This window comes from Bombyx mandarina, chromosome 11, assembly GCF_030267445.1.
Source record: "Bombyx mandarina strain Sakado chromosome 11, ASM3026744v2".
NCBI lineage: Eukaryota > Metazoa > Arthropoda > Insecta > Lepidoptera > Bombycidae > Bombyx > Bombyx mandarina.
Window position 1 is genome coordinate 18,645,146 of NC_143218.1, and position 27,010 is coordinate 18,672,155.

Consider the following 27,010-nt stretch of genomic DNA (forward strand, 5'->3'; position numbering starts at 1 on the left):
TTCACTGTTTTCTTTTTGTAATAACTATGTACTACTTTTGTAATACGTTGTTGCCCGAATCAAGTTATTTTGGATTTTGTGACAAGCAAAGGGAGCGTGAATCATAAAGCATAGACAAAAGTTCAAACAGCTGACTGAATCGTATGACGTCATATCAAAACAAAAGCCATGCGCATAGCAGCTATCTCGTTTAATATTTGCCTCTCTGTTGCACTTGCGCAATATAAATATTCGAAAGAGCCTGCGCGCAAAACAAAACAACGCAGTTCATTTCGCTGTCAAACATTCGGAACAAATCGTCAAATAGGACTGTCTTGCATCGCGGTTGTACGCGTTCGCCGTTGCTGCGTAACGCACTCATAAATACGCGATAGAATTTAAAATAATTTGTTGTGTTTCAAAAAGATGCCTTTTATTTCGAAAGACTGGCGTTCACCGGGAGAGGAATGGGTGAAAACACAAGAAGGATGGGAAAAGAAGAAAGTGTTAGAGTGCACAGCGCAAAGGTGAGTCGCGTTGCAAAATAAACAACAATCCTTTGTTCGCACTCCATCCATTCGTGCTACGGACCATTAACTGCCTTAATTTTCTAACATCATTTTATTTTTCAAATCTGCTTGTTTTGAGCGTGTTCTGTGATTTGTTTTGAAATAGTTTTCCACGTATTTTGCATTGCAGATACGGTGATATAACTAACATAAATAACCCGGAAGAAAATCAACAGAAATGGTGAGTGTTTTTTTTTGTTGTGTATACATGTGATCAGCTGTTTGGTAGGTATTACGAAATACGAATTATACTGTTATTGATTTTTAAATGCAACTGTGAATGCGTCTTTTATTCTTCCGTTATACAACCAACATTTTTTTATACATCCATAATCCCGAAAGATATTTAATAATAAGAAATTCGAAAAAAAACAAATTGATATTTTTTTAACCAACTTCTGTGGTTTCTACCCATTGTTAGGATTCAGTGATAGTCGCTAGGTGTATGGCAGTATTCTCGCTTTGATGTCCACGGGCTTCGGTAACCAATTCACAAGTAGGAATTAATAAAATAAAAATCTTTAACTTTTAATCATCATCTTACATAAAATTGTTAACGTAACCATACTATGTGATATATACCAGACGTTGTCTCATTCAACCGTGCTTGAAACTGAATGTTAATGCAAAAGACAAAACATAAGTAGGTATGAGGTAGGTATCCTATGATGCATTAAGACCTATGTTTACTATACAAAGTGTGCATGCCATCTTATAGAAGCAGTAACCATATGATGAACTCTTTGAAAGTAATATGTAAAACGTACAATTTTTTTACAAAATAAAGTACATACTTATAAAAAATACACTTTCTCGTATTGTAAATAATTAACGAACAACCAGGACGCGGTAATTATTATCACTTGTTGATCCTTAGCCGGGTCGGCGACGACAAATTATGACTTTCTCTAATACTGGCACTCTCATTACGTAGTATTTAGTGTTTATTATATTTAGTTTTCATCCAAATACGTCAATGTGAACTGTGCTAGTAGCGCGTCTCGGTTTTGAGTGCGTTTTTTTTTTCTCCATATTCACTGGTAGCGTCAGGAACTATTCCAGTTACGCCCGGACGGATAGGTGAGCTCGTGGGCTCAACCTGAGAGAATTTGCTAACACCAGCCCTAGTAAGAGCCGTGCTTCGCAAAATCTACCACCGGATCGGAATCGCGACCCACTGAAAAGATCCGGCGAGGAACTCAGTGTCTATGGGTTATTTCGCTCGTCGTAATCGATAAGTTCGACGAGGACGATGACTGGTGCTTGCAGAGCCCAAAAGCGCCGATAGTAGATCCAGGGAACCAACAAGACATGTTTTGGGCGACGCGGCGACGGCGGCGGCTTTGTTGCCCCGTCCCCTGGATACGATACGTGACCGCGTTAAGTTTGTTATCTAGAAAAAACGACATTTTATTTTCCCTGGATATAAAGTTGCTCGTGTCACTCTCTAGTTCATAAACTATCAGTTGTTTTGTGGAACTGGGCGACCAAACTGCTATGTTTAATATAACCGAAATATCCGACGTTCAAACCCGGATCATGTCATTTACCATGATTAAAAGCATTCCACATGTTAAACCAGGCTACAAACTATCTGTATGTAAAACTTCAAGCCGAACTCTTTCCTATTATTCGCGTGGTTTAGTTTTCTAACTTCAAAACAGGCTTTCAAATTTATAATATCAGTGAATAAGGTGTTTTATTTACCTACACAAATCCGCTTATAGGTAACGCTTTAAGTACATCTACTTGTCAGTGTTAATTTCATAGCAAAAGATCAAAACATTAAAGTAAATCAAACATTTGTGCGGGCTAGGTTGCCGTTAGCGGGTCTCAGATCAAGCGTCAACAGTTCCGGCGAGTTTCAGAATCTTTCTGCTGCTCGGCGAACATTAGATTGGAATAAGAAGATGACGGCGGGCGATCCGTGTAGGTTGCGGCAGTTTTAATGGCAGTTTGAAACGATGGACCGGCAATAATAATATAGGCTACCTAGCTTAAATCGCGCAGTATCTAAGAGTACGATCCCGATCTCTTCGACATGAAATTATTGTCATCGAAGGTAAAAGCTTATACAGCCGCTACAATATTTCCTTGCCAAGCGTCCTGACCTGAAAAGGGCGGTTTAGTTTAATTGTATTGTTCGCCTTCTGCCCGCCATTTTAGATTTTTGTACGAATAAAAACAAAAAATATTTGAGCGTATCTATCTAGTCGAATCTAGGACGTCATATTTTAAATCGAGGTCATTGTGCCGAGCACGAAAAGAATAAAAATTTTCAGTTTTAATTCAGTTTCTTTCGTATTATTTCGTTTTTGTTTTGTGAAATATGAGGTTAAAATCCAAATGGGAGGTACCGTTGGCAGCGGTCCGGCTATGCATGTCGGCTCATGATATACGGGCCGCATGAGGAGAACAACATATTGTATAATGCGTTCGAAGACAATATAAAACGGATCAATATTTCACATGTGTTGAGTGGCTACCGGAGCCCATAGACATCTACAACGTAAATGCGCCACCCACCTTGAGATATAAGTTCTAAGGTCTCAAGTATAGTTAGAACGACTGCCCCACCCTTCAAACCGAAATGCACCAGGGTGGTGGTACCTACCCATGCGGACTCACAAGACATCCTACTACCAGTAATTACGCAAATTATAATCTTGCGAGTTTGATTTTTATTACACGATGCTATTCCTTCACCGTGGAAGTCAATCGCGAACATTTTTTAATTTTTTTTTATTATTATTTTTTTATTTTTATTGCTTAGGTGTGTGGACGAGCTCACAGCCCACCTGGTGTTAAGTGGTTACTGGAGCCCATAGACATCTACAACGTAAATGCGCCACACACCTTGAGATATAGTTCTAAGGTCTCAGTATAGTCACAACGGCTGCCCCACCCTTCAAACCGAAACGCATTACTGCTTCACGGCAGAAATAGGCGGGGCGGTGGTACCTACCCGTGCGGACTCACAAGAGGTCCTACCACAAGTAAAGTTGTTAAGTACATATTTCATTAGAAAAATTGGTACCCGCCTGCGGGATTCGAACACCGTTGCATCGCTAGATACGAATGCACCGGACGTCTTTTCCTTTAGGCCACGACGACTTCAAGATATGGAAACTATCAAAATAAATATCATACAATCTTTACCTCAACATAAACAAATATTTACGTCTATATTATTCTCATGAAACATGCTTCAATCAGATGTGGAACCGACTTTCTAGTTCTGAGACACATTTAAAGAATTGCGGATCGAGAATGCAATACATTACCTAAACATTATGAAAATTTTGTTCGATTTTGTTTGGGACGTCGGTTGTTGGCTGTTGAAATGTAACGTTCGTACTTTATTTAAAAAAGAAAAAGGTCATAACATTCTTAAAAAATAAAAACTTAAAATTAACAAAGAACTTTTTATATTTTGTAACGAATAATGTTTATTTCGACAAGTCATTTTTATATTCCAAGTCAACTTTTCTGCTACCGCGGTACTATTGCGGTGACATAAATAGAAAGCTGGTTAATCAGTCCAATTTGTGGTCAAGAAATCGCCGATCTTCATAATGTTCCTACTTTAGTTGACGCACAGTTATTTTAAGCCCATAAAAGAGAACTGTATCAAAAGAAAAAAAAAGTCATCTCACGCTAAACCTAATATTTCAAATACCGTTTTAGGGTTAATATAAAGCTTAACCTAAGGTGGAGATTTGAAATTTATAGTAAAATATCTGAGTGGTTTCCAAAATTTGAAACCCGGTTACCAAAAGTATTTTTCATCTTACTGAACAAAAAGCCCGCAAATACTCTGTACACAAACCGATCGCTTCATGCGAAATAGGTCACCAGACATTTTAATTTGCAAGTATGTGTCTGGTTCACGTTTGTAAATACCTTTTGGTTCCGTTATAGGTTGAAATATTCGTCACGGAATAAAGAAAAGTGCAAAATGATCTTATGTATATATAAGCATATATAGATGAAATATATACATAATATTATGTACATAAAACATAAATAGGCCTATGTGTATAACAGAGGATGTCTCTACCACCGATATCTAACACCATTGCAATTGGAACATATAATTTCTTACATTATTTTTGGATTTTTTTTTTTAAATCTAACCACAAATATAGTTCATCCATCCTAGCCCGTATTTTTTTTATAAATGTAGGATTATCTTTGTGAATTACGAACCAATATTGAAATTTCCCACCATTTTCATTTTACCAAAAAAAACACTGATGATTAAAATTAAATAAAAGTAGAACATGTCGTAACCATAGAACAGACATTTTCAAGTTATTCTTGAAAAAAAAAATGGAATTTGATCGTTTTTCGGCAATCATCGTCAACTCGATTTACTTAGGTATTTTTAGTTCGAGTCGCAGCCGTCTTTTTTGGCCTCTCTTCGGGGATATACGAGGAAGGAGTGAAACACAAATAGAATTTTGAAAAACTAACCTTAAAATATTACCCGCGATACATTATAAAGATATACCTCAACCCTCTATAATTTTACAGTTGACACGCATTTTATTGCCGCCATTAATGCTTGTTTTGTAATAATAAGGCGAAGGTTGCATTAGGAATCGGTAAAAATCGAAATATTATTAATCAAAAAGTAACAAATCCTAATCAATCCTTATTGAGATACGATCTTTTTCTGTTAACGCAAACGGTTCGCTGAATTACTTTTGTCATACTGCATTGGGTTTACTAAGCGGTTTCATTATTGTTCTCGTATACTGCATGAGTGATCTTAAGTTTAGTCACGGGTCAAAGAACCTAAATGCTCTATTGTTTTATTAAGACTGGGTACGATTTTCACAACGAAAGTAAGAACACAGTAGCTTTGTACAAGTTTTATTTTCAAACTGTTCTGTTAGGTATATGTATTTAAAATAAAAAACATACTGAAAATTTGTTGTTTTTTAAACTAGTAATCAGGTATAGGTATATTATAGTAAAAAAGATTGTGTTGCCATCGGTCAATTCCACGAGTAAAATTTTGCAACTTAATCGGGCGTCTTTAATTCGGTGAAAATTAACGAAAAACTCCGATGTATATAGATGTATGTACATGGATCCATATAGACATACAGTTCAAGCTAATAAAAGCGTGTTGAAGAAACACAGCGCGGCGAAGTTTTTACGTCCGTGGTCTAATGCGTAAGACGCCCAATGTTGTTCGATGCTCTTACCACTCTTATCTAATTTGTATATGTAATTTGTACTGTATTGTAAATATATGAGCCCGCACGAGTAAATACCACGACCCACCTATTTCTGCCGTAAAGCAGTAATGCATTCCGGTTTGAAGGGCGGGGCAGCTGTGGTACTGAGACTTGGATCTCATGTCTCAAGGAGGATAGCGGTATTTAAGTTGTTGATGTCTATGTGCTTCGATAACCACTTGACACCAGGTGGGCCGTGAGTTCGTTTACCCCAAAGACAGATCATGGATGTAACAACGTGTAACGCAATGCATCAAATACCTTACTTTTGGTACGTATTTATGCATACTAGTGGTCGCCCGGTAGTCGAAATTCGACTATTATTAATTAAAATTATAAGCTTGAACATTATTAAGGGTCTATTGTCAAAGACTATCACAGACCTCTATGATAACATATTTCGCCAAGGCTACACTATAGATATTGAAGACAAACAATAATAATGATATTCTCAATTTGACCACAGAGTTTATCAATAAACAAAAGAGTATATTATATGCGTGTGTTTGTCAAATTCATGGTAGTGTGTAATTTATTGATTTAATGTATTTTTTATTCACAATTAAAAAAAACATTCTATATTCTCTATAAAGTGTGGGAAATTTCATACTCCTCCGTTCGCGCAATTTTCGTAAAAAGCGATACAAAGTTTTTGCTTGACGTATTAATAATATATGGATATAAAATAGAGATATGTACATACAAATCTACTTTCCATCATTCCAGAATACCACCGTTAGTCTAATCGTGGAGTAATCTTTATTGTTGTTGGCAAATAGCGGGCACACCTTAATGATGTCCATCAATCGGGCGCACCCTTCAAAGGGGTCGGTTTCGATCGTCATTTTGAAGACCAGATATTATTGCTATATATACGTAATTCATGGGTTTTTACGACATCATTGCTGTGATATTTGATGATTTTTGAAATGTTCGTAACAAATATTATATTATTATGATGCTCTCGGGACCGAAATTTCAAGACTCTCTAAGTCTTTTGTGCATTTATTTCATTAATAAACATTATAATGATATGTATGTACATGTTGAAAGAACGGTATTTTTTAGTTATAATTTGCATAGTATTTTCACAGTTTTCAGTTCGTTCACACTGGCAACACTAGATTTGTTTTAAAAAAATATTAATGTCAATGTCAGTTATCGCTTGTCATTACGGATGTTACGTGTGGTATTTTGAAATAAAGATTTTTGTATTAAGATCCACTAGTTTTCACCTTACAGTCTCACAAATATACAAACCAAGGAGGATTGAGGTCAGGCAGGCGGTCGTTGGTAAAACTAGTGCCAAATCCCTATGCAGTATGATAAGGGTACACGCTTCGCCTACCTCACATAATGTGATATATGGGCAAGAGGATATCATTAATATGCAACCAGATGCTTTTACCAAATTTATTTTTTATTTTGTTATTGCTTATGTAGGTGGACGAGCTCACGGCCCACCTGATGTTAAATAGTCACCGGAGCCCATCTAAAACGTAAAAGCCACCACTTACTTTGAGACATGAGTTCTAAGGTCTCGAACGTAAGGGTCGAACTCCGCGTGATCGGGTAGCAGTAATGGGAGATTCCCCAACTTTAAAAAAAATTAAAGTTGGAAAATATTTTATGAATTAACAAAATAAAACCAAAATGAACAAGCATAAACGAACTATCGTCCAGTTTCTCGATGCACGTGTTGTGACACGTCCGGATAATAGACTTACCATATTTTACCAAATACGTAACCTAAAAGAGTAAAAAAAAACAACCATATTTTACCAAATACGTAACCTAAAAGAGTAAAAAAAAACACGAAGCCCAATAAAATATGTAACAACGTGTAATATATAAACTACCAAAATTTATTAGTGGTTATGATAGGTTATTATGTACCCGCAAGGATAGGTGCCGCCATTTTGTTAATTTCTGGCGCGAAAAAGTCATATGTTCCGTGTTGAAATTGTAATATATTGACATGATTTATTATATTATGTTTGTTTTGTGCTGTTGGTTTCCCAAATAAATAAAATAAAATGATATTGAATTAAACTAGATGGCTAGAAATGAAATAACATCGCAGTTAAATGGTACGAATTCGCTGAGACTTTAGTGGCCTTTTGAAGGAATCGAAAAAGCCACTCCCAGCGATTTGATTTTATTATCTCACACTTGTTCACTTTCACAGCTGTTAAACGGTCAATAGACCACCATTATTAAACACTAATAAAACAAAACAATTTACACAACCATGTTTCCCGCGCGTTTCCGCCAAAAACTAATTACTTCTCTCATTGCACATACGATAGATACCACTTTGAGATTTTCGAAACAAAATCGAATGAGACAGTATTTTAATTCGTATTTGGAACATGGACATAGATAGTCGAAAAGCAAAACGCGCCAACGTGGCATACGTGTCCTGGCGCCTTGCCAAGGATAAACCGGCCAACCTTTAATCACCCCTCGTGGAGGAACACTTATTACATGTGTAAAATTCTATTTTAGATATTCGAACTGCTTTTATTGCCTTCCGAGTTGATAACGTCCTCGATTCTTTGAATTTCCATTAGGCAACGTCGCGTTGCAAGAACGAATTGACATTCCAATTACGAACTGAAATAGAGTTTAAGTTTTAAAAGAATTCTATTTCACATATTTATTTATTTTTTCTATATCTGTGTTCCACTCAAAATTGAACAGTTAAATTTTTTTTTACTTTCATTTTTCGTCTAAACATTTCCACGAGAAGCCACTGAAATTGTAAAAAAAAATCTTTCGATGTGTTATTTTAAATGTTTTTATTGTATTAATGGGTAAAGCAACTCACGGCATATGTGGTATTCAGTGGTTACCGTAGTCCACGGGCAACACAACGTGAATGCCGTCACTCAGCTTGAGACATAAGGTTTAAGTCTCAATTACGGCTCGCCCATACTTCAAACTGGAACACATTGCTGTTTCGCGGCAGTAACCGGCAAAATGGCGGTAGTTACCCGCATTGGATCACAAGTCGCTACGATTTATTATATTTTTTTTATTTTTTTTATTGCCCTTGTAGGCAGACGAGCATACGGCCCACCTGATGGTGAGTGGTTACCGTCGCCCATGGACTTCAGCAATGCCAGGGGCAGAGCCAAGCCGCTGCCTACCGCATTATGTAAATTATAATATTTGCCGGTTTAATTTGTATTACAGAAAAATATTTTTTTATTAGCTGTAATGTAAAACCTATTTCGTGTTTGAAAATAATTCTCTTATGTAGTGTGTTGTCGCTTCTCTTAATTCTCGAAGGTTAGAATAACTTTTGACTGGAATAGAATAGAACGAAACGCCAACCGGAAACCATGCTACATATTCGAATGAAGAACTACATTCTTAGTCAAAAATGAACTATTTATGGACTTCCGCGTTCTGAAAATAAATCATAGCTCGCGGCTTGTCAGAAACGTTATTGTAGACTGGTTGCCACGACGAATTTAAATATAGAACAACAAGTTCGGGGTATCTTGTAAGATTGCCTCCTTAGTATGGTGGCCAGTGACGCTCACTTCACACCACGACGTCCATGTTCGATTCACGGTTGGAGTCTGCTGTCTTTATGAAAGTTATTTGTTATTCGTAGTCTGGTCTTTTTCGTAATTTTGTCACCAGTATCCATAACACAGGAAAAAGTTTTTTTTTACCGGAGTCCATTGAAACAATTCCGTCACCCACCTTAAGTTAGGGGGTCCAATTATCAATCGTACCTTACAACCCTTGGAATCGGAACGCATAATTGCTTCGGGACTGGCTTACAGTATCTACAATCAGATCGCGCATAAGGATTCATCGAGATTTTCCAGGTCGTGACTCCCGAATTGCCTCAATAGCGAGTGAAAATCATTGGAAAACCGCTCGCTTGTCTTGAGCTACTGATGGCTCCTATTTATCTATTATTTAAAACAATAGGGTGCTATTGTTTGCTCTCAAAGTTTAAGGGCTGAGCCAATGATTCCCCGACACTACGGATCTTGGGATTTGTGTCGTTTCCCTGTCCCTCGAACTCTCTCCATATTCCTCCTCTCAAGATGTCGTTCTTGTGTGATTCATGTTGTAACTCCACTATGCACGGCAAGGTGGTGGATCCAGGAGCTCTTTTTATAAAAGGAAACTATAATTGAGACTGAGTTGGCACAAATTATATCTGTTTTCACTGCTAAAGCCAAATCTGTTTTGCCGCGTTTTTAGTAATAAATTGTTTTATATAAAGACAACGTATCCGGGAATACTTTAGTTTGCATTTATATTTATATTGAGGGGCATGTGTAACAGTACTATGACCACCCCGCCTACTTCTGCCGTGAAGCAGTAATGCGTTTCGGCTTGAAGGGTAGGGCAGCCGTTGTAAAGTACTATAAAGCTGAGACCTTAGAACTCATGTCTCAAGGTGGGTGGTGGTATGTACGTTATTGATGTTTTATGGGCTTCGGTAACCACTTAACACTATGTAAGTCCTGAATTCGTCCATTCATCTAAACGCTTAAAAACCTCAATTTGATCCCTGGCTGTCATTGACTTGTATGATATGAAACTTTCTAAGTGTTCGACACGATAACACCCCGATATTACGCCGCTAAATAAATTTAAAAAAAAATCCCCACCCTCCCCTACTTTATTGCTGCAACTAATATTCCTCCAATAATCGTCGAATAAATTTCCTCCAATATCGAACCTAACAAAACAAAGAAACGTTTTGATCTGTCAAAATTTTAAATCGAACGATTAATAAAATTAAAACCTTGACCTATTTCCGGGAGGCGCACAGTTAAAATATTACAGACAGATAGATAGACAGAGATACAGAATATATTATACACAAATATTAATTTATAATGAAACCACTGATAAAAGAAAGAAGAGCTAATTAGTAACCACCACTTCATATCAAAACTCCACATCAGTTGAATACCGTCATTATAGCATATCTCAATTGAACCTAAATTCGCACGTTCGACTGCAGATCTGCAGTTTTTTCTGGGGCAGTAGCGTGTTCCCTTGACCCAGTTTTGGTTACCATTCAGCCTATATTTGAATCCCGGTCTCGACACGACCTACTAAACTATGGGATTTGTTTCGACGAAGCCTTATTCGCGACTTTAATCGTAAAGTATAATTAATTGAGATCTTGTTGTTTGATTTTGTAAAATTTTATAATACATCGCAATCTTCTTTGCCTAAGATCTCTTCATTTTATAGAGGTAAAACTCAAACTATTAATAATTGTCATCGAACAAAATCTAAACACTGGATCCCCAACCAAATTATTACAAGAAGACTTAGAAGAGTTTCAAAATGTAGGGACTACTGTTGATTGCGCGAAAGAGATATGTCACTGGACATACAAACGCCTGTGAATTTTTACAAAACCACTTTTAATGTTCTCTGTACACGGTACACATAGCAATGAATTAAAAAAAGCCATCCACACTTAACACGCAATAGGTTGAACAGTGTAGTTACAAAGTAACAATGAAAACGAATCATTTTTCAAGTAATTAAATCAGAAACGAAACCGTAGTGTGCTGCGTAATAACAAAATAACAATGACCTTGTTAACTGTAGCGGGACACAAGGAAATGTATATAGCACGGGTTCAACTTTTTATTGTTATTGAAATGGCCTCGCTGCGACGCGCGAATTGCATTTCATTTCAGACAATTGCACGCGACCATCCGTCACTGTCATCTAATGAAAAAATTGTCTATGGACGGGATAGGGATGATTATGGAGGGTCCGGATCAAAAGGTATTTGTTTTAACTGCCCCGTTCGATCGAGATTAATTCCGTGATATTTTTATGAGTTGTATACATATCATTTTATTCGGTATACGAGAGTCGTAGACATAATATACTTTTGCGGTTCGACCTCACGCCTGAACGTCCGTTACCACGAAAAATTGCAAACAGAGGGATACGAACTTGCATGAATGGTTCAAGTTTTGGACCCACAAAAACGACGCTGTTAAAATTATAAGTACAAAATATTACATATCGAAACTTTGCGGTGCAAACAATCTATACCTACCTGTAGATTTAAAAACATCTTTAAATAAATAGACTACACAAAGCACCTTGACATACGCATAGAATGCTTAATTTAAAAAAAAAAGCATTCATTTTTCTAATATTTGAATATAATTGCAATGGAAATGAGAAACGCGGAATATGAGTTTTATTTAGTAAAACCTTTTTTACTTTAGATAATCTGTACAAGCCTATCCACGCAGTGAACTGCTAAGAGAAAGTGGTAACGTAGCTACGCCAAAGAACAAAATTTTTTATTATTTTTCTTATCAAATACGCAAACGGAGTTTCGAGAATTGACTTAATTCTTTTTAAATATTTTGACCATTTTACCAAACTACCGTTTTTTTTAAATAATTAAAGGCGAAAACGCCAGTTTATAATGGACGTATATTATGTCACTTTAAAACGATAATTATGAATGACAAATTTCTAAATCATTAGTAGCAAAATACCACGTTCACAGTTTTTTTTTTTGCAAGTCATTAGAAAATGCAGTAACTTTCGTTTTCACTGTCGAGCACTCGTAATGATCGTTCGTAATAGTTGGCGCGAATTTGTGGACAGAACCGAACGTATTCGCGCGCAGTAATCTATGTATCTTAAATCTAAAATGTTTAAAAGTATGTACAGAAATATGATATTATATGACACAATGACTATGACTAATAGCACACTGTGCAAAATTTTTGACTATGAAAGATAGACTGGGCACGTGGTACCCAATGAAATTACTACGTATGCACATATCTTCTTCTTGTAGTATTAAACTGCTAAAAGCTCCTTAACTGCGAATTTTTTGTCTTCTGATGCATCTTCATCCTTAAATCATACCCATCACGATCAGATAAAATAATGAATACACAATGATTTGTTCTAGAAAGACCCACCCAATCTTACAAAAGTATCAAGCCGATAGACATTACATATAACGTGATTGCTACCTGCCGCCTTGAGATATGAGGTCAAACTTACAATATTGATTAAAATGTTGATTAAACATTACAGTTTCACTCGCATTAAATTTGTAGTTCTAAAATCACGCGAAACAATTATTCGAGTTGGACAGTAGCCATTACAATAATATTATCTATGTACCTACCTAAATATTCTAATATAATACAAGTGCACAATAAAATGTTTATTCTTACTCATATCGTCATACATCTTCAACGAAGCGCCTTAGTTAGCTATTCAATGAAAAAGAGCTCTCGATTCCTTTCGTTTTGAACTACATCACAAAGATCGTTTAGAGAGGTCGGGGTCTTGTTAAAATGGATGAGAACAAACTGCAATAGGTCATTGACATTGCATAAATTTAAATTTATAAATAAATGTTTGCGAGGATTGCGTTTCGATGTTTTGAAATAAAATTTAAAGATTCGTTATTAATTAGTAGACATGGAGGCAAATGCTAATAATTATTGGCTGAGTACTTATGTCGTAGTATAATATTCTATTTGAAACTGTCGTTTTTTTATAGAGTGTGAATCGCTGTTCGTACAGAATATTTTTATCTTCTTTAAATCGATTTAAAAAGAAAAGGAGTAACTCCGTTCGGGTGTATTTCTGGACGTGACTAACTCAGATCTTCTGCTACATACTTGCAGGCCAGAAATGAATCCACTTTTAAATAACAGAGGTCGATGAGAGTGAATTTTTTTTGTGATTTTGAAATTATCTGAGATTACATCATAGCATATACATTTTTATAGTTAACTTCATTGCGTAAAACTATGGAGGGTAGAGTTAAGGAGCACTATATAGACCTCTGCTATAGGGATGGTATTAGGAGTGCTCTGAGGAATTATTCGAGATGATACCGTCATCTCGTTTTCACTATCGCACCGCCCGCCCCCGCAGTAGAGTTCATCCATACTACCTGGAGCCACTGCGGTCATCCATCGTGCGTTTCCAGAGGTCTTTTTTGCCACGTACCATCCGGCTATGGAATGAGCTCCCCTCCACGGTGTTTCCCGAGCGCTATGACATGTCCTTTTTCAAACAAGGCTTGTGGAGAGTATTAAGCGGTAGGCAGCGGCTTGGGTCTACCCCTGGCATTGCTGAAGTCCGTGGGCGACGGTAGCCACTCACCATCAGGTGGGCCGTGCGCTCGTCTACAAGGGCAATTAAAAAAAAGGGGACAAGTTGAATAAGTGTCCACCTGTAAACAGGGAGTTAATGTTGGTAGACTCACCGAAATAGTGTAGAAAGTGGAAATGATATAAATATAGCAGTTTTAAACAATCTCATCTCTTGTCGTTTAATTTCATCCCACTAGATTACAATTTCAAATAAACCAATTTTATTTTATTCGACTACGTTTTTCTTTAAAGTATTTATTATGTAAGAATTGAATTTCTTTATAAAGTTGACACTGGCAACAATTGCAACGTAAGAATCCAATTGACTTTTTGGCGGGAACGCGAGGAGTGAAGTGGTGTGATTTGTTTTATTTTGTCTATTTAGTGTTTCTTCAGGTTTAAATGTGTAATAATGGTGGTTTATTAACTGTTTAATATCTGTGAATGTGCACAAATGTGGGAAAATGAAACAAAGCTGCAGGACGTAACTTCTCGGGTTCCTCCAAAAAGTCCACTGAAAAAATCTCAGTAAATGACCACCATTTTACTGCGATTATATTTCATCCCATATCATCTCATTTCATTAAATTTCATCCCAGTTGATTAATATCTCAAATTAATCATCTTCATTTCATTTCACTCCTATCATTTTTCATAAAATTAAGAAAATAAAGTAAAATAAGACATAACTTAAAGGTCTTAGTTACCAGGTCATAAAATCTCTTAAAAAAAAAAAAAAAGAATCCAATTGCCATACTGGGAAAAATAAGGATTACATTTTTGGAACGAAGTTCCTTATGGGACGATGCTGAGGGGTGGGTACCCTAACCGGGAAAAAACGTCCGTAACGTAAGATTTTTATTAGTAATGCACACAGTGTACGACTTAACTTTGTAATAACGTACAAAAAATAACATAATTTTTTTTTCTATCATTCATTGACCACGATCTCAGAGCGTTCGTTTGCGCAATACACTAACCCTTATGCAAACAACCGTGAATGAAGTGTACCACAATAAGTTCGCACGTTACCGAATGACCGTGGGTTGTTGCGAAACCTCCAGTTTTATTTCCGTTATACCTCGAATAGAACTTAAAATTAATATTTTTATAATAAGAAACTTCGTTCCTATCCGGTGTCCCACGACACCATACATCTCTTTTTTTTTATAGTGAAAAGAAAGAACATAGGGTCTCCCAACCTGGTCATATATTTACCGTTGCTCGTGGATATGAACAACACTAGAGGCTAGTTGAAAACAAGACCCTGTCGCGGCTAAGTGTCTTTAAACTTATATTTTTCGTATTATCGAAACTAAATAAATGTAGGTAATAAATAAAAAAACATGGTCGCGTCACAATGATTATGATTCACATAATTAATTTGGGTAATAATTAATAGCAAGTTAAAAATAAATAAAAAACTTTGATAATCATGTCAACCTTTTTACATTGCGCATGCGTCAACTTTCAATTCGTTCACAGAGTATGAAATGATCTTGTGAAAGCTACCATAACTAAGGACTCACTTAAACTAAATTACTATAGAAATAACGTTAGCTTTCCATCCATTTTGGACGAACAATTTTCTATAATTTAACTAAGACTACTTTTACGGTTTAGTCTCGTGTTTATTATTGTCATTTGTCATTATTTCTGAAGTTTCGAATATTGCACATTGTCGTGGTCATGAACGACCATAGATAAACCATACCATAGACCATACTGCGGACGACTAAGATGGACGACCCGTCGAAATTTGAATGTTGTGAGAACTACCGTCTAATGTTCTATAAAAAAAAAATTATAGACTTTTACGTTACGTTTTACACAGAAAGAACTCACAGTATCTTGTGGTCTGGCAGTTCGTTTGACTTTGTTTTGTAAACATAAACCGTAAAAGTACATAGTTTTAATTATAATATATCTACAATTCGCGGAAACAGAAGTATATATGTTAATTTAATTATAAATATAAACTTGAAAAAATATGTGATCAGTAAAACGGAAAATGGGAACAAACGCGTGTAAAAATGTTGCTGACAGTTGGTAATCTAGAGTTGCTGATCTGGCCAAGTGATGTAAAATTGAAAAACATTGCTATCAATCAAACGTATCTCACCATTCTGTATCGTTCAAATCAAAATATTTATGAAATTTATTTGAATAGACAATAAATATGTAGTGGGAACGGGAGCTCAACTTATGCCTTAACGTCGCGGCGAAGCAAAATAAACCCACAGCTACGTAATATTTAGGTCGGAATTTATCACAGCCTTGCACACGATAAGCTACGTCATAACAGATCATTTAAACCAGTGATTCCCAAAGTGGTCTATATCGACCCCTAGGGGTCTATGACAATCTGCAAGGGGTCTACGTCAGCGAAAAAAAATTTGGGGGTCCACGATAGTGGATCTCAACACATACACTGATAGTACCTATTTACTTACATCATACTATCTTATAATATCAAGACATCATTAGCCGAGGAGATTTAAGATTAACCCTTACAAAATTGACGCCAAAGTTGATAATTTATTATTAAAGCATCAAGTCAATTTTATTTATAGTTTATTTTATGTTTATTTTATGTTACGTATATTTTACATAACAGATACAAAATTTTATTTTGAGTAGTTTTAATTTAAATTCAATTAATAAATGTATAAATTAACATGTGTTTTTACTTTAAGTTTTTAACACTAAACTTTACTACAGTTAGAAATTTACAGGAAATCAATATCAGGTAAGTAGGGGGAGGGTCTACCCAACACGGAAAAACATGGCAAGGGGTCTACAACACAAAAAAGTTTGGGGAACTCTGATTTAAACTGTTGTGTAGTATCACTACAAAAGCGAATGTGTCAGATCTATACGAGTAGTAATTAATTTTATAAACATTTTCAGGTCCGGTGATGGAGAAGAGGGAGACAAGAGTACAAATGAAGCTGTATCTAGGATACCGCCGCACTGTCATATCACGATTAAATGTACTCGAGAAGTAAGTGCAGCTCCTTCCTTTGCTCATGAGTCACGGGGTTTCCTCTGAGTTTGTGACAAAATTTCTCGAGTTTCCTTATTATTGTCTGTCTATTAGCCGTCTTCTCGAGCCAAGCTATCTACGTATACTGGTGACTGAGCTCATAGCCGGCCTGTTATTAAATAGGTATCAAGGCCTATAGGCATCATAAAGTGAATGCCTCCATCCACTTTGAGACGTGAGGTTTAAGCTTCATTTATATAGTATAAAAGCTGTTCTGTCCCTTCATACGGAAATGCATTATTGCTTTGCGATATAAATAGGCCGGATGATACCTACCGGTGCGTGTTCACAAGACGACCTACCATGAAGAGAATCAGTTAATCATTTCCTTGATCATTTATGGCTTTTTGGCATCTGAAAATTATGGTATTATTATAGTTTCAGAGTAGTAGTTTTAAGCTAGAAAAAATACATATTATTATTAACTATTCCATTGTATATATTTTATTCCAATTAACGATTTTTTCCATTGCAATCTCTGGTGTGGCGATGCTTGTTAATTTTTAAGTTCAGTCGCGAATAAACGCTCCGATTAACCAGTTGTGTTATTTAATTATCTCACTTCCGATAACGCCCTGAACCATTATTGACCACTACCAAAATAACACCTAAAAGGGTTTACTTTTTCTTCAATTACCAACAAAATTTAAAGCAGTATACCTATGTATATAGCATATAAATAATACTACATAATATTTCAATAATTATAACAAACGCTCTCAAAGTCAACCCCAGCTTGCATTAAACAAAAGGAAAAAACAAAATAAAAGCAACGTTAACGCGTCGGTAGAGTTTGAGGTTTTTAAGAGCATTATTACCTATAGGAAAAATGTCGCACCGGTAAAACCTCGTCAGGTTTGAGCCCTATGAGCTCACCTACTAGTTAAGGTTACGCTGAAATAGCCTCTCAGGGCTCTCGGCTTAGGTAGGAAAAAAAAAAGAAAAAAACAGGTTTTTTTATTGCCCTTGTAGACAGACGAGCATACGGCTCACCTGATGGTGAGTGGTTACCGTCGCCCATGGACTTCAGCAATGCCAGGGGCAGAGCCAAGCCGCTGCCTACCGCTAAGGTAAAACCGCTTGACGTAATTTCCAGATCGCAGGTTTCAATGGCCTATCCGAAGCCGTCCGTCGTCTAGACTTCTCCTCGGCCGTCCGCGATGTTCGCCGCTTCAATTACATATGCGCTTTGTTGGAGCTATTGCTTCACGGGCAACGACTGACCCACCTGCCCGGGGCTGCTCAGAAACTCTTGCTGTCCATGCTGGAGCAGTTAGCCGACCAGGGTGAGGTTCAAATTTAATTCTATGTATTATTCACTTTGAGAACGTACTGTCCAATTTAGGCAAGTTATATACGATTTTACGTATCGATGTGTATGTCACATGTTCCGTATGGACTCCAGAACGGCTGGATCGGTTTCGATGTAATTTTTAGGTTGTCTTCACAATTATCAAGTTTTGTAGCGATCGCAACAGAGACTACTAGCTAGCTGCTAGCTTTACTAGCTGTACCCGTCCGCTTCGCTGGGCATTTAAAATTAACATTATTATTTCTCACCCCCACAAAGATTCTCATCATGAACGCCCCCGCAACTAGTGTAAGGAGTCCAACACTCATATAAATATTAGCCTATTCATTAAGTACATGTATTTTCTACATGGATACCAAGTTTCAAGTCAATCGGATGCATGGTTCAGTAGTTATAACGGAACATCCGTAAAAACCACTGTAGATTTATATATTAGTATAGATTTACTGCCGATACGTTGACGAAACATGGTTAACTTGAATTGTGTAAAAATTACGCACACCTCAGTGGCGCAGTCGCAACAAAACCTGAACGCTCTCCGCGCTCTGCTGAGCGGGGTGAGTGCGCTGCGCGAGGCCGAGCGGCGGTCGTGCTGGGGCCGGCCGCTCGGCTCGAGGGCGCTGTGGGGGCACCACGACCACGCCATAGCCAGGATCCATCACATCGCCAGTGCCATACGTATACAAGAGGTATTACAGCTTTTTTCTTCCTACCTATTCTAGTAACCTCGAGAGGTCAATCTAGATTCGCCGAGCTTGTAGGTTGAGCTCACGGGACGCAAACCTGACGACGTTGCTAACACGAACCCTAGCAAGGGCCGTGCTTCGCAGAATCTACCACCGGATCGGAAACGCGACCCACTGAGAAGATCCGGCGAGAAACTCAGTGGGCTGTGTCCGTGGGTTAATTTAGTCGACGAGCCCTTCGTCGCAAGCGACGGGTTCGACGAGAACGATGACCGGTGCTTGAGGTACCTAAAAGCACCGTTAGTGTATCGGGAAGATCCGAAATGAAGTGTTTTGGGCGTAGTCGACTGCTTTCCATTCTGTCCGCAGGATCGGGAATGGATATAATTATAGCGCTGTATGACATTCATCTTTATACATTTCTAATTTTTTTGCTGATAGCCTTGAGAGGCTATTTCAGCTTTTCCTTGACGTGTAGGTGAGCTCGCGGGGCTCAAATCGGGAGTGTTGCTAACACTGGCCCTTGCCAAAGCAGTGCTTCAACACATTAACGCGGTAGCATTGACACATGACTTTCAACGAAAAGTCTCAGTTATACAGTACGGCCCTTCAAACCGAAACGCAGAAGTAGGTGGTATGGTAGCACCTATCCGTGTGTACTCACAAGACTTCCACCTGGTCGCACTTTTAAACTACTGGTGCAAAAAACCTCCCAATACATCAAACAGGATACCTACAAGTAGAATATATCCTGCAAATGGATAATTGACATCGTCAACCGGACAGCGCTTACCTCTTTAGTGATATCTGTTAATGTACAATTAGAAGCGCAATAGGTCTTCTGGCTGTACCTATTAAAGTCGTGAAAGGCTTGCGGTCTCAATGGTCTGATGACTCTGCCATTTGATATTTCAGCCCGGACCCGAGGTTGTGCCGAAACTTCACGATCTACCAGAGGAATGCATTCGGGACATCCTGTTGAGGTTAGCGGATCACAGGGATTTAGATGTGAGTGGAAACATCCTTGCTTACAAACTCGAAATAACATATCGTTCAAAATCTAAAGGTCTTTATTGCTTAATTGTTTTAAATTCATTTCCCGTCGTGACCAACGTCATGCGTATGGCTGGAGAGGCGGAACAGCTGTTTCAATGAGTAGATAAACTTTAGGCTTCATGTCTCAACATGGATGGTGGGATTGAATTTATGATTTTTTCAGGTTCTACTAATACCTAATCACTGAAAATAAGAAATAGTTCATTTTAATTGCAGGCAGCGTCGTCAGCGTGGAGCGTTATGTCGTCAGTATGCTCGGAGCAGAGGATCTGGCGTGAACTGGTCAGCTTTCACTTCACGAACCAACAGATCGATGCGGCCGTCGCCAAGATCAAGGAGGACGATAAAGAGGTCGAGTGGAAGAAGATCTTCCATCACCTCAGGAAGTAAGTTCGTTTGGAATTATCAGAATGACAAGGGGAAATTTTACAAAACGATCATTAGACCTGTCGTGCTGTATGGATCTGAATGTTGGGCGACGAAAGTAAAGCATGAAAGAGGAATGCATGCGGCAGAGATGCGAATGTTGAGATGAAGTGTGGAGTGACATGAATGGACAAGATAAGGAATGAGTATATCAGAGTGTGAAAGTAGCCCCGGTGATTAACAAATTAAAGAGCGGACGGTTAGCATGGTATGGACATGTGTGCGTAGAGAGGAAACGCATGTGAGTAGGAGATGTATGGAAATGGTAGTGCAAGGTAGAGGAGAAAGAGGTCGACCGAAGAAGTTTTGGATGGAGTGTGTGAATGATGATATGAGAGAGAGAGGAGTTAGTATTGAGATGACTACTGATAAAAGAGAATGGAAGAGAAAAATTGGGAGACCCCACCTAGTAGTAGTGGGATAAGGTAGCGAAAAAGAAGAAGAGAATGACAACACAAATTGGAGGGTTAATTAAACATAATATTCTTTGGTTTACTAGTTAAATGGATTCTAATGATGAATTAAATCAATCTGTATTATGAGCATTTTGTCGGCGTCAACACGACCCTGTCTTAGGGGAGATTGGTTGTGATGACGCATACTTGTTTTTTCCTACCTATTCTAGTAACCTCGAGACCTTCCGAACCTTCTAGATTCATTCATTCAACTAGTAGCTGAGCTTACGGGGCTCAATCCGGGAGTGTTGCTAACACTGGCCCTAGCAGGAGCAATGCTTCGCAAAATCTACCACCGAATCGGAAACGCGACCCACTGAGAAGATCCGGCGAGAAACTCAGTGGGCTGTGTCTATGGCTTAATTTACTCGTCGAGCCCTTCGTCACAAGCGGCGGGTTCGACGAGGACGGTGACCGGTGCTTGTGGTACCTAAAAGCACCGTTAATGGATCGAGAGGATCCGTAATGACGTGCTTAAGGCGACGTCGACTGTTTACCATTCGGTCCACCGGCTCGTTGCAGACTGTACGGGCTGCGCGAGGAGGCGCAGTTCGCGGAGACGCTGTCCCTGTGCCGCCACTGCCGCTGCCTCTTCTGGCGCTCACTAGGACACCCCTGCATCGCCGACCAGGTACCCACGCAACCCACACGGGACGTATTGCTTAGATGGGTGAACCACTTGGCCCACCTGGTCCTAACTGGTTACTGGACCCCATATACATGTACAACGTGAATACCGCCACCCACCTTGAGTTATGAGTGATATTTTATGATGATATGAGAGATATTCTCTTAATGACGCATCCTCGTCTCCCTCTAAATATGTGGCCTAAAGCTAAATGAGTCAAAGTACGTGAAATGAGATCGCATGGCCGATTTATTTAAAAAAAAAAAAGAATTTTTTTTTGGCTCTACGTAGCATAGAAATATATTGTTTATAGAAGACAAACTCCATTATCCAGGGCCGGACTTAAGTCGCAGTGAGAAAAGCCTCACATATCATAAATTGAATTAAAAATGTTAAAATGATTGAGTGTAGTTTTCTCGTGTATTTGTGGCGTACGAACTGAATTAAAATATATACAACAGAGAATGTTGATACCTCTCGCCCTATTGTTCAGAAGATGCTAGAACGCTGACCCACCGAGATTCCGAATTCCTAGCCCCCTAGTGCATATTTCTGTCACGAAGCAATTATGCGTTCCTGTTGGACTGCTTTAACCTTTCGAACAAACTTGGCAGCGACAGTCACCTCGTGGTGGACCACAGTAACAGCTTAGTGTCAGATGTTAGTTAGTTTCAGATTAAGCCACCCACCCATACCCCATTAATAGTAGCACGACAACAATAGTCTTAAAAGCTGAAGTTTGAAGTCGTCGTGGCCTAACGGATAAGAAGTCCAGTGCATTCGTGCTGAGAAATGCACCGGTGTTTGAATCCCGCAACAGGTACCAATTTTTCTAATGAAATACGTACTCAACAAATGTTCACGATTGATTTACACGGTGAAGGAATAACATCGTGTAGTAAAAATCAAACCCGCAAAATTATAATTTACGTAATTTACTGGTGGTAGGACCTCTTGTGAGTCCGCGTGGGTAGGTACCACCGCCTTACCTATTTCGGCCGTGATGCAGTAATGCGTTTCGGTTTGAAGGGTGGGACAGCCGTTGTAACTATACTTAAGTGAGACCTAAGAACTTATATCTCAAGGTGGGTGGCGCATTTACGTCGCAGATGTCTATAGACTCCAGTAACCACTTAACACGAGGTGGGCTGTGAGCTCGTCCATCCATCTAAGCAATAAAAAATTATAAATATGTTCTAGTGCCCTGAATACCGCGAGCGTCTCAGAGAAGCCGGAGGACCGCTGCCCCCCTCTCCCGTACCCCCCGCAGCGTTCCTCAAATTCTTCTCGCTCTAAGAACTTAGAGATTAGAGGTAAACGAAATCATGATTTAATTCATAAAATACAATTCAAGAGTATAAAGTGAAATATTGTTATTCTCTACGTACATACATACATAATATATGTACATTCATAATCACCCCTTAGTAATTTAAATTGTAAGAACCATGGTTGAAAGGTTAGAAGGCTTAATTTATACATATCGACGCTTGAAAGGCAAACGTGACTAAGCGACAATAACTGCTTTACATAAATGATAGGCAATAACCATATTCGATGCGCAAAAAATATATATTTCTAGGTCTATTAAAATCATTTCAATCCTACAGCTAGATTCGTTAAAATAGATTTCTTTTCAGGTATTTCAACTTTAAATTAGTCTACTGTAAAGTTCACGCATTGTCGCTTAGTCACGTTTGCCTTTCAAGCGTCGAATTATGTACATTCATAATCACCCCTTAATAATTTAAATTGTAAGAACCATGGTTGAAAGGTTAGAAGGCTTAATTTATACATATGTATATTAGCGAAATTCATCCTTATTTTCGTACGCAAAAAACTCATTATCCTTTTAGATGTGTCCTTATAGTTCAACCTTATGGTTCTCGTAGAAATAGTTTGTATTCAATCCGTAGTACTTAGTACGTGTTTGTGCATTAAAATGGAAAGGGAACAAAAAAATGATGAGATATGCACATACAGTACCCGGAGATAAATATTGCACATCGACCTTCGGAAAAGACAATCGGGTAATATCGGCTTCGCAGATCTCTGTCGCGCACTACGTATTTAACGTTTGTCAGTCGTTGTGCAAATGAAGTAGTGCGTGATCAGACTGTACTCCGTGCGACAGAGACAACACATCACGAAGCCGAAATTCGCCGATTGTCTCTTTCCAAAGGTCGATGTGCAACATTTATCGCCCGGTACTGTAAATGTTTTAAAAAAAGAATTCATTGTGACTGATTACGAAGATCTCTAGTACTGGCCTATTTAATATGAAATTACAAGACGACATTATTCAATATAATTTAGTGATAAATTTAATGTGAACAGAATTATCAAAATTATTAATATTCAAAACGGTTAATTGATATTTGCTTGTGCAATGACGTCACGTTTACGGGGTGCGACAGAAACGCTTTTTTTCTCTCTACTCTATTTGAGGGACTATTCCAGCTACGTACGGCTTGGTAGGTGATCTCACGGCGCTCAACCTGGGAGGGCTTACAAATAGTCCTAGCAACGGTGACCGGTGCTTGGAGAGCCTAAAAACACGGGTAGTGGATCGGGAGGATCTGGTATAACGAGCTTAAGGCGGCTTTGCTTTGCACCGTCGTCTGGGTCGGGTATATATAATTAGAGGCGGCCACGATAAGATGATTATCGTGTCGCGCTGTTTCCTCAACGAAAAAAAAAAAACGCCTACCTTCATAGTTGAGCGATTTAATTCGAAATTGACTGTCGTGAAAAAACACATATTTCACCTGACTAATATCTACTCATAGATAACTCATTGAAACTATGTATATACATACTTTACATACTTTTATGGTTTTATCTATGTTAATGTCATTATTTTCGAAGTTTCGAATAACTTTTAAATTTACCGTAAAAATAGTTTTAATTATGTTTACAACTCGCGTAAACCGAAGAAAGTACTACCTATGCCAGTTAACTATTTATGAAAAGAGTCGAATGAATCCAGTACGTACTGGCAAACAATACTTTTATTTTTAAACTAATGAGGTTTTATAGGTTATTATTGTTATTAACTTTTTTGTTTGTTTTGTGCGTGTGTCTTTATATCATATTATTATATGTCGCGTTTGCTTGCAAAGTAATTTTAATTTAATGGCGCTACATAATATCACTGATATTTGAGTGAGAAGAATGTGAGGAGTGGCTTGGTGATATCGACACAACAGACTTACTACTGGTAGCCAAAACTGCAATTGACAGACTAGTAAATAGCCCTATAATCTGCCTTAATAAGCGACATTATTTTTATGCTGTGTGTGGGTGTAGGAGCATACCTGATATTAAGTGGTAACCGGAGTAAATGCCGCCATATTGCATCTTGAGATGTGAGGTCGAACAATTAAAATGTCGCCTTAATGTCACAGTCAGCAATAGAAGTGTTTTGATTTTTAATAATGTTACGCGCTAAATAAAATGTCACCAAAGTAGCCCGAAGTCTTTGCCCTTTTTAAACAAGAAGCCTCGACGATCGCCGATAAATTAGTACACGAAGTGTTCTGTCGGTTTGGAGAACCCCTAGAAATACACATAATTTATATGTAAGGATTTTACTTATACTTCAACCTTATGAGCATTCGTTAAGTTCTATAAAATGACATATGAAGATAGTGCGATATTAAAATGGCAACTTGTTACTGAAAAACAATATTTTGTTGTTGAATTCGTAACTTATGTATTTTATGTATTTTATTATATTACTTATTTTTTACTTATATTACTTATATTACTTATTATTTTATTTATTATATTATATTACTTATGTATTTTAATGATAATAATTACAGTCCCTTCACCAAAGGTGTGTGTTCATGAGAAGCTGTGTTCAACAAACAAAAAAAGGTTTGGGAACATAGTGATTGATTGAAGCTACTGTAGTTATTTTAGACTGTGTTAGAATATATAAATTAATGCTTAAAGCTTGTACTGCACCAGTTCTATCAAAATATCCAAACCACTAACTAATAAGAATTCAAATTCTAAAAGATTCAGGACCTTTTAGAATTCAAATATGCAACAAAATTTTCAATAATGTTAAACATATTTTATATTTAAGAATTCTAAAACCTTTTTGAATTTGAATTCATAAAAAAATATGAAATATTTTTGGATTTCATGTGTGACCGAACCTTAGTTTAGTAATAAATACAACAAACTGTAATTATGTTTCATTGTCCTATCAGTATTATTATAATTGTTACTTTTATTTTAAAGTTGTGCTTATGAAAATGTTGTTATTAAATAAAATTAGCCTGTGTACGGTGAGTAGTGGACACAGCAAAACTATAAAAAGATGTCACATGTGACAATCTTATAAAATTGATGAGCCAAATATTTTTTTAATATCCGACACATCCGTTTATTGGAACTACATACGAAACTACAGAATATTTACTCAACGAAAACTTAAATTCTAAAGTAATAAAAAAAAATATATGTATTTTTTTAATCATATTCTTCAGCATTTTTGTCGGTCTTTCTCCAAAGAGCTGACCTCTGTCCATTAAGCCTAAATCTTCGTACGAGTGTGTTAACCGTTATGGCTGGCATAATATTGCCGTTTTTTGAATTTTCATCAGTAATCGATCATTAATCGGCGAATTAGAAAAAATGTTCACGGTAGCATTGTAGCTATTGATAATGTGATATTTTAAGTTACTTATAAAAAATATAAGTTTTTCTATAGTCTATAGATGCTAAGTTTATTGTGGATATGTCAAATGAACAATTTGGAATGTGAGAAAATAAATTGATGCATTGGTATTTTACATCTCTGGTGATACACTAATATCTCAATTTCCGTTTTACCTTTAATAAAAACAAACGATTACTTATACGTAAATTTTGTTTTAATTATGAATAAAATTAATTAATTTGCACTGTTTTAGTGTATAATAAGTAACTAAAAGTTTGCGGGTAGATCAGCATTTTTCTAAACAATTTTTCCATCATTTATATTAACGCTTTTGTGGATGGCTGAATACACCCACAGAAGATTGAAGTATGTACCTAGTGTAGGTATATTTTCTGTACATTCAAAATTGAACATTTGACACGACATAGTCTGTATTGAACTAAAATGTAGATTAGTATTAAGCAGCTTAGTACGTACAAAGTCATGTATACTTAATCTGTGATGTAAAATGTTTTTGTTTTTCTCTCTCACTGTAGCTCGATACAAAGGAATTTGCTTTCATGTTTGTGTTCTCACTTGTGTATTCACATACATTATTACTATTTATATATATAATAAAGTATTTTTAATATTGTTCTACAATAAAGGATGGTTTTCTTTATTTATTCCGTTACCGATGCAAAAAAAACCATAATCGACTTAATTAAGTCATAATCGCTGTTTATACTGCCAAAAAACATTTTCATTTGAAGTTGAATAAAAGAAAATTTGATTCCGCG

General features: G+C 37.2%; 1 protein-coding gene across 2 annotated transcripts; it reads left to right on the forward strand.

Annotated features, from left to right (window-relative positions):
• Nucleotides 1-263: 263 nt before the first annotated feature.
• On the forward strand, nt 264-26,877 carry LOC114243313 (F-box only protein 32). 2 transcript variants are annotated; one of them, XM_028174758.2, is made up of 9 exons: nt 265-506; nt 679-729; nt 16,858-16,951; nt 18,090-18,279; nt 18,813-18,994; nt 19,907-19,999; nt 20,264-20,433; nt 21,451-21,559; nt 22,757-26,877. In XM_028174758.2, exons 1-9 carry the CDS (start codon nt 406-408, stop codon nt 22,850-22,852), a joined length of 1,086 nt encoding a protein of 361 aa, XP_028030559.2. In that variant the 5' UTR covers nt 265-405; the 3' UTR covers nt 22,853-26,877. The 2 variants fall into 2 exon arrangements, with proteins under 2 accessions (XP_028030560.1, XP_028030559.2); XM_028174759.2 differs by lacking the exon at nt 679-729 and having other exon boundaries at nt 264-506.
• Nucleotides 26,878-27,010: the final 133 nt, after the last annotated feature.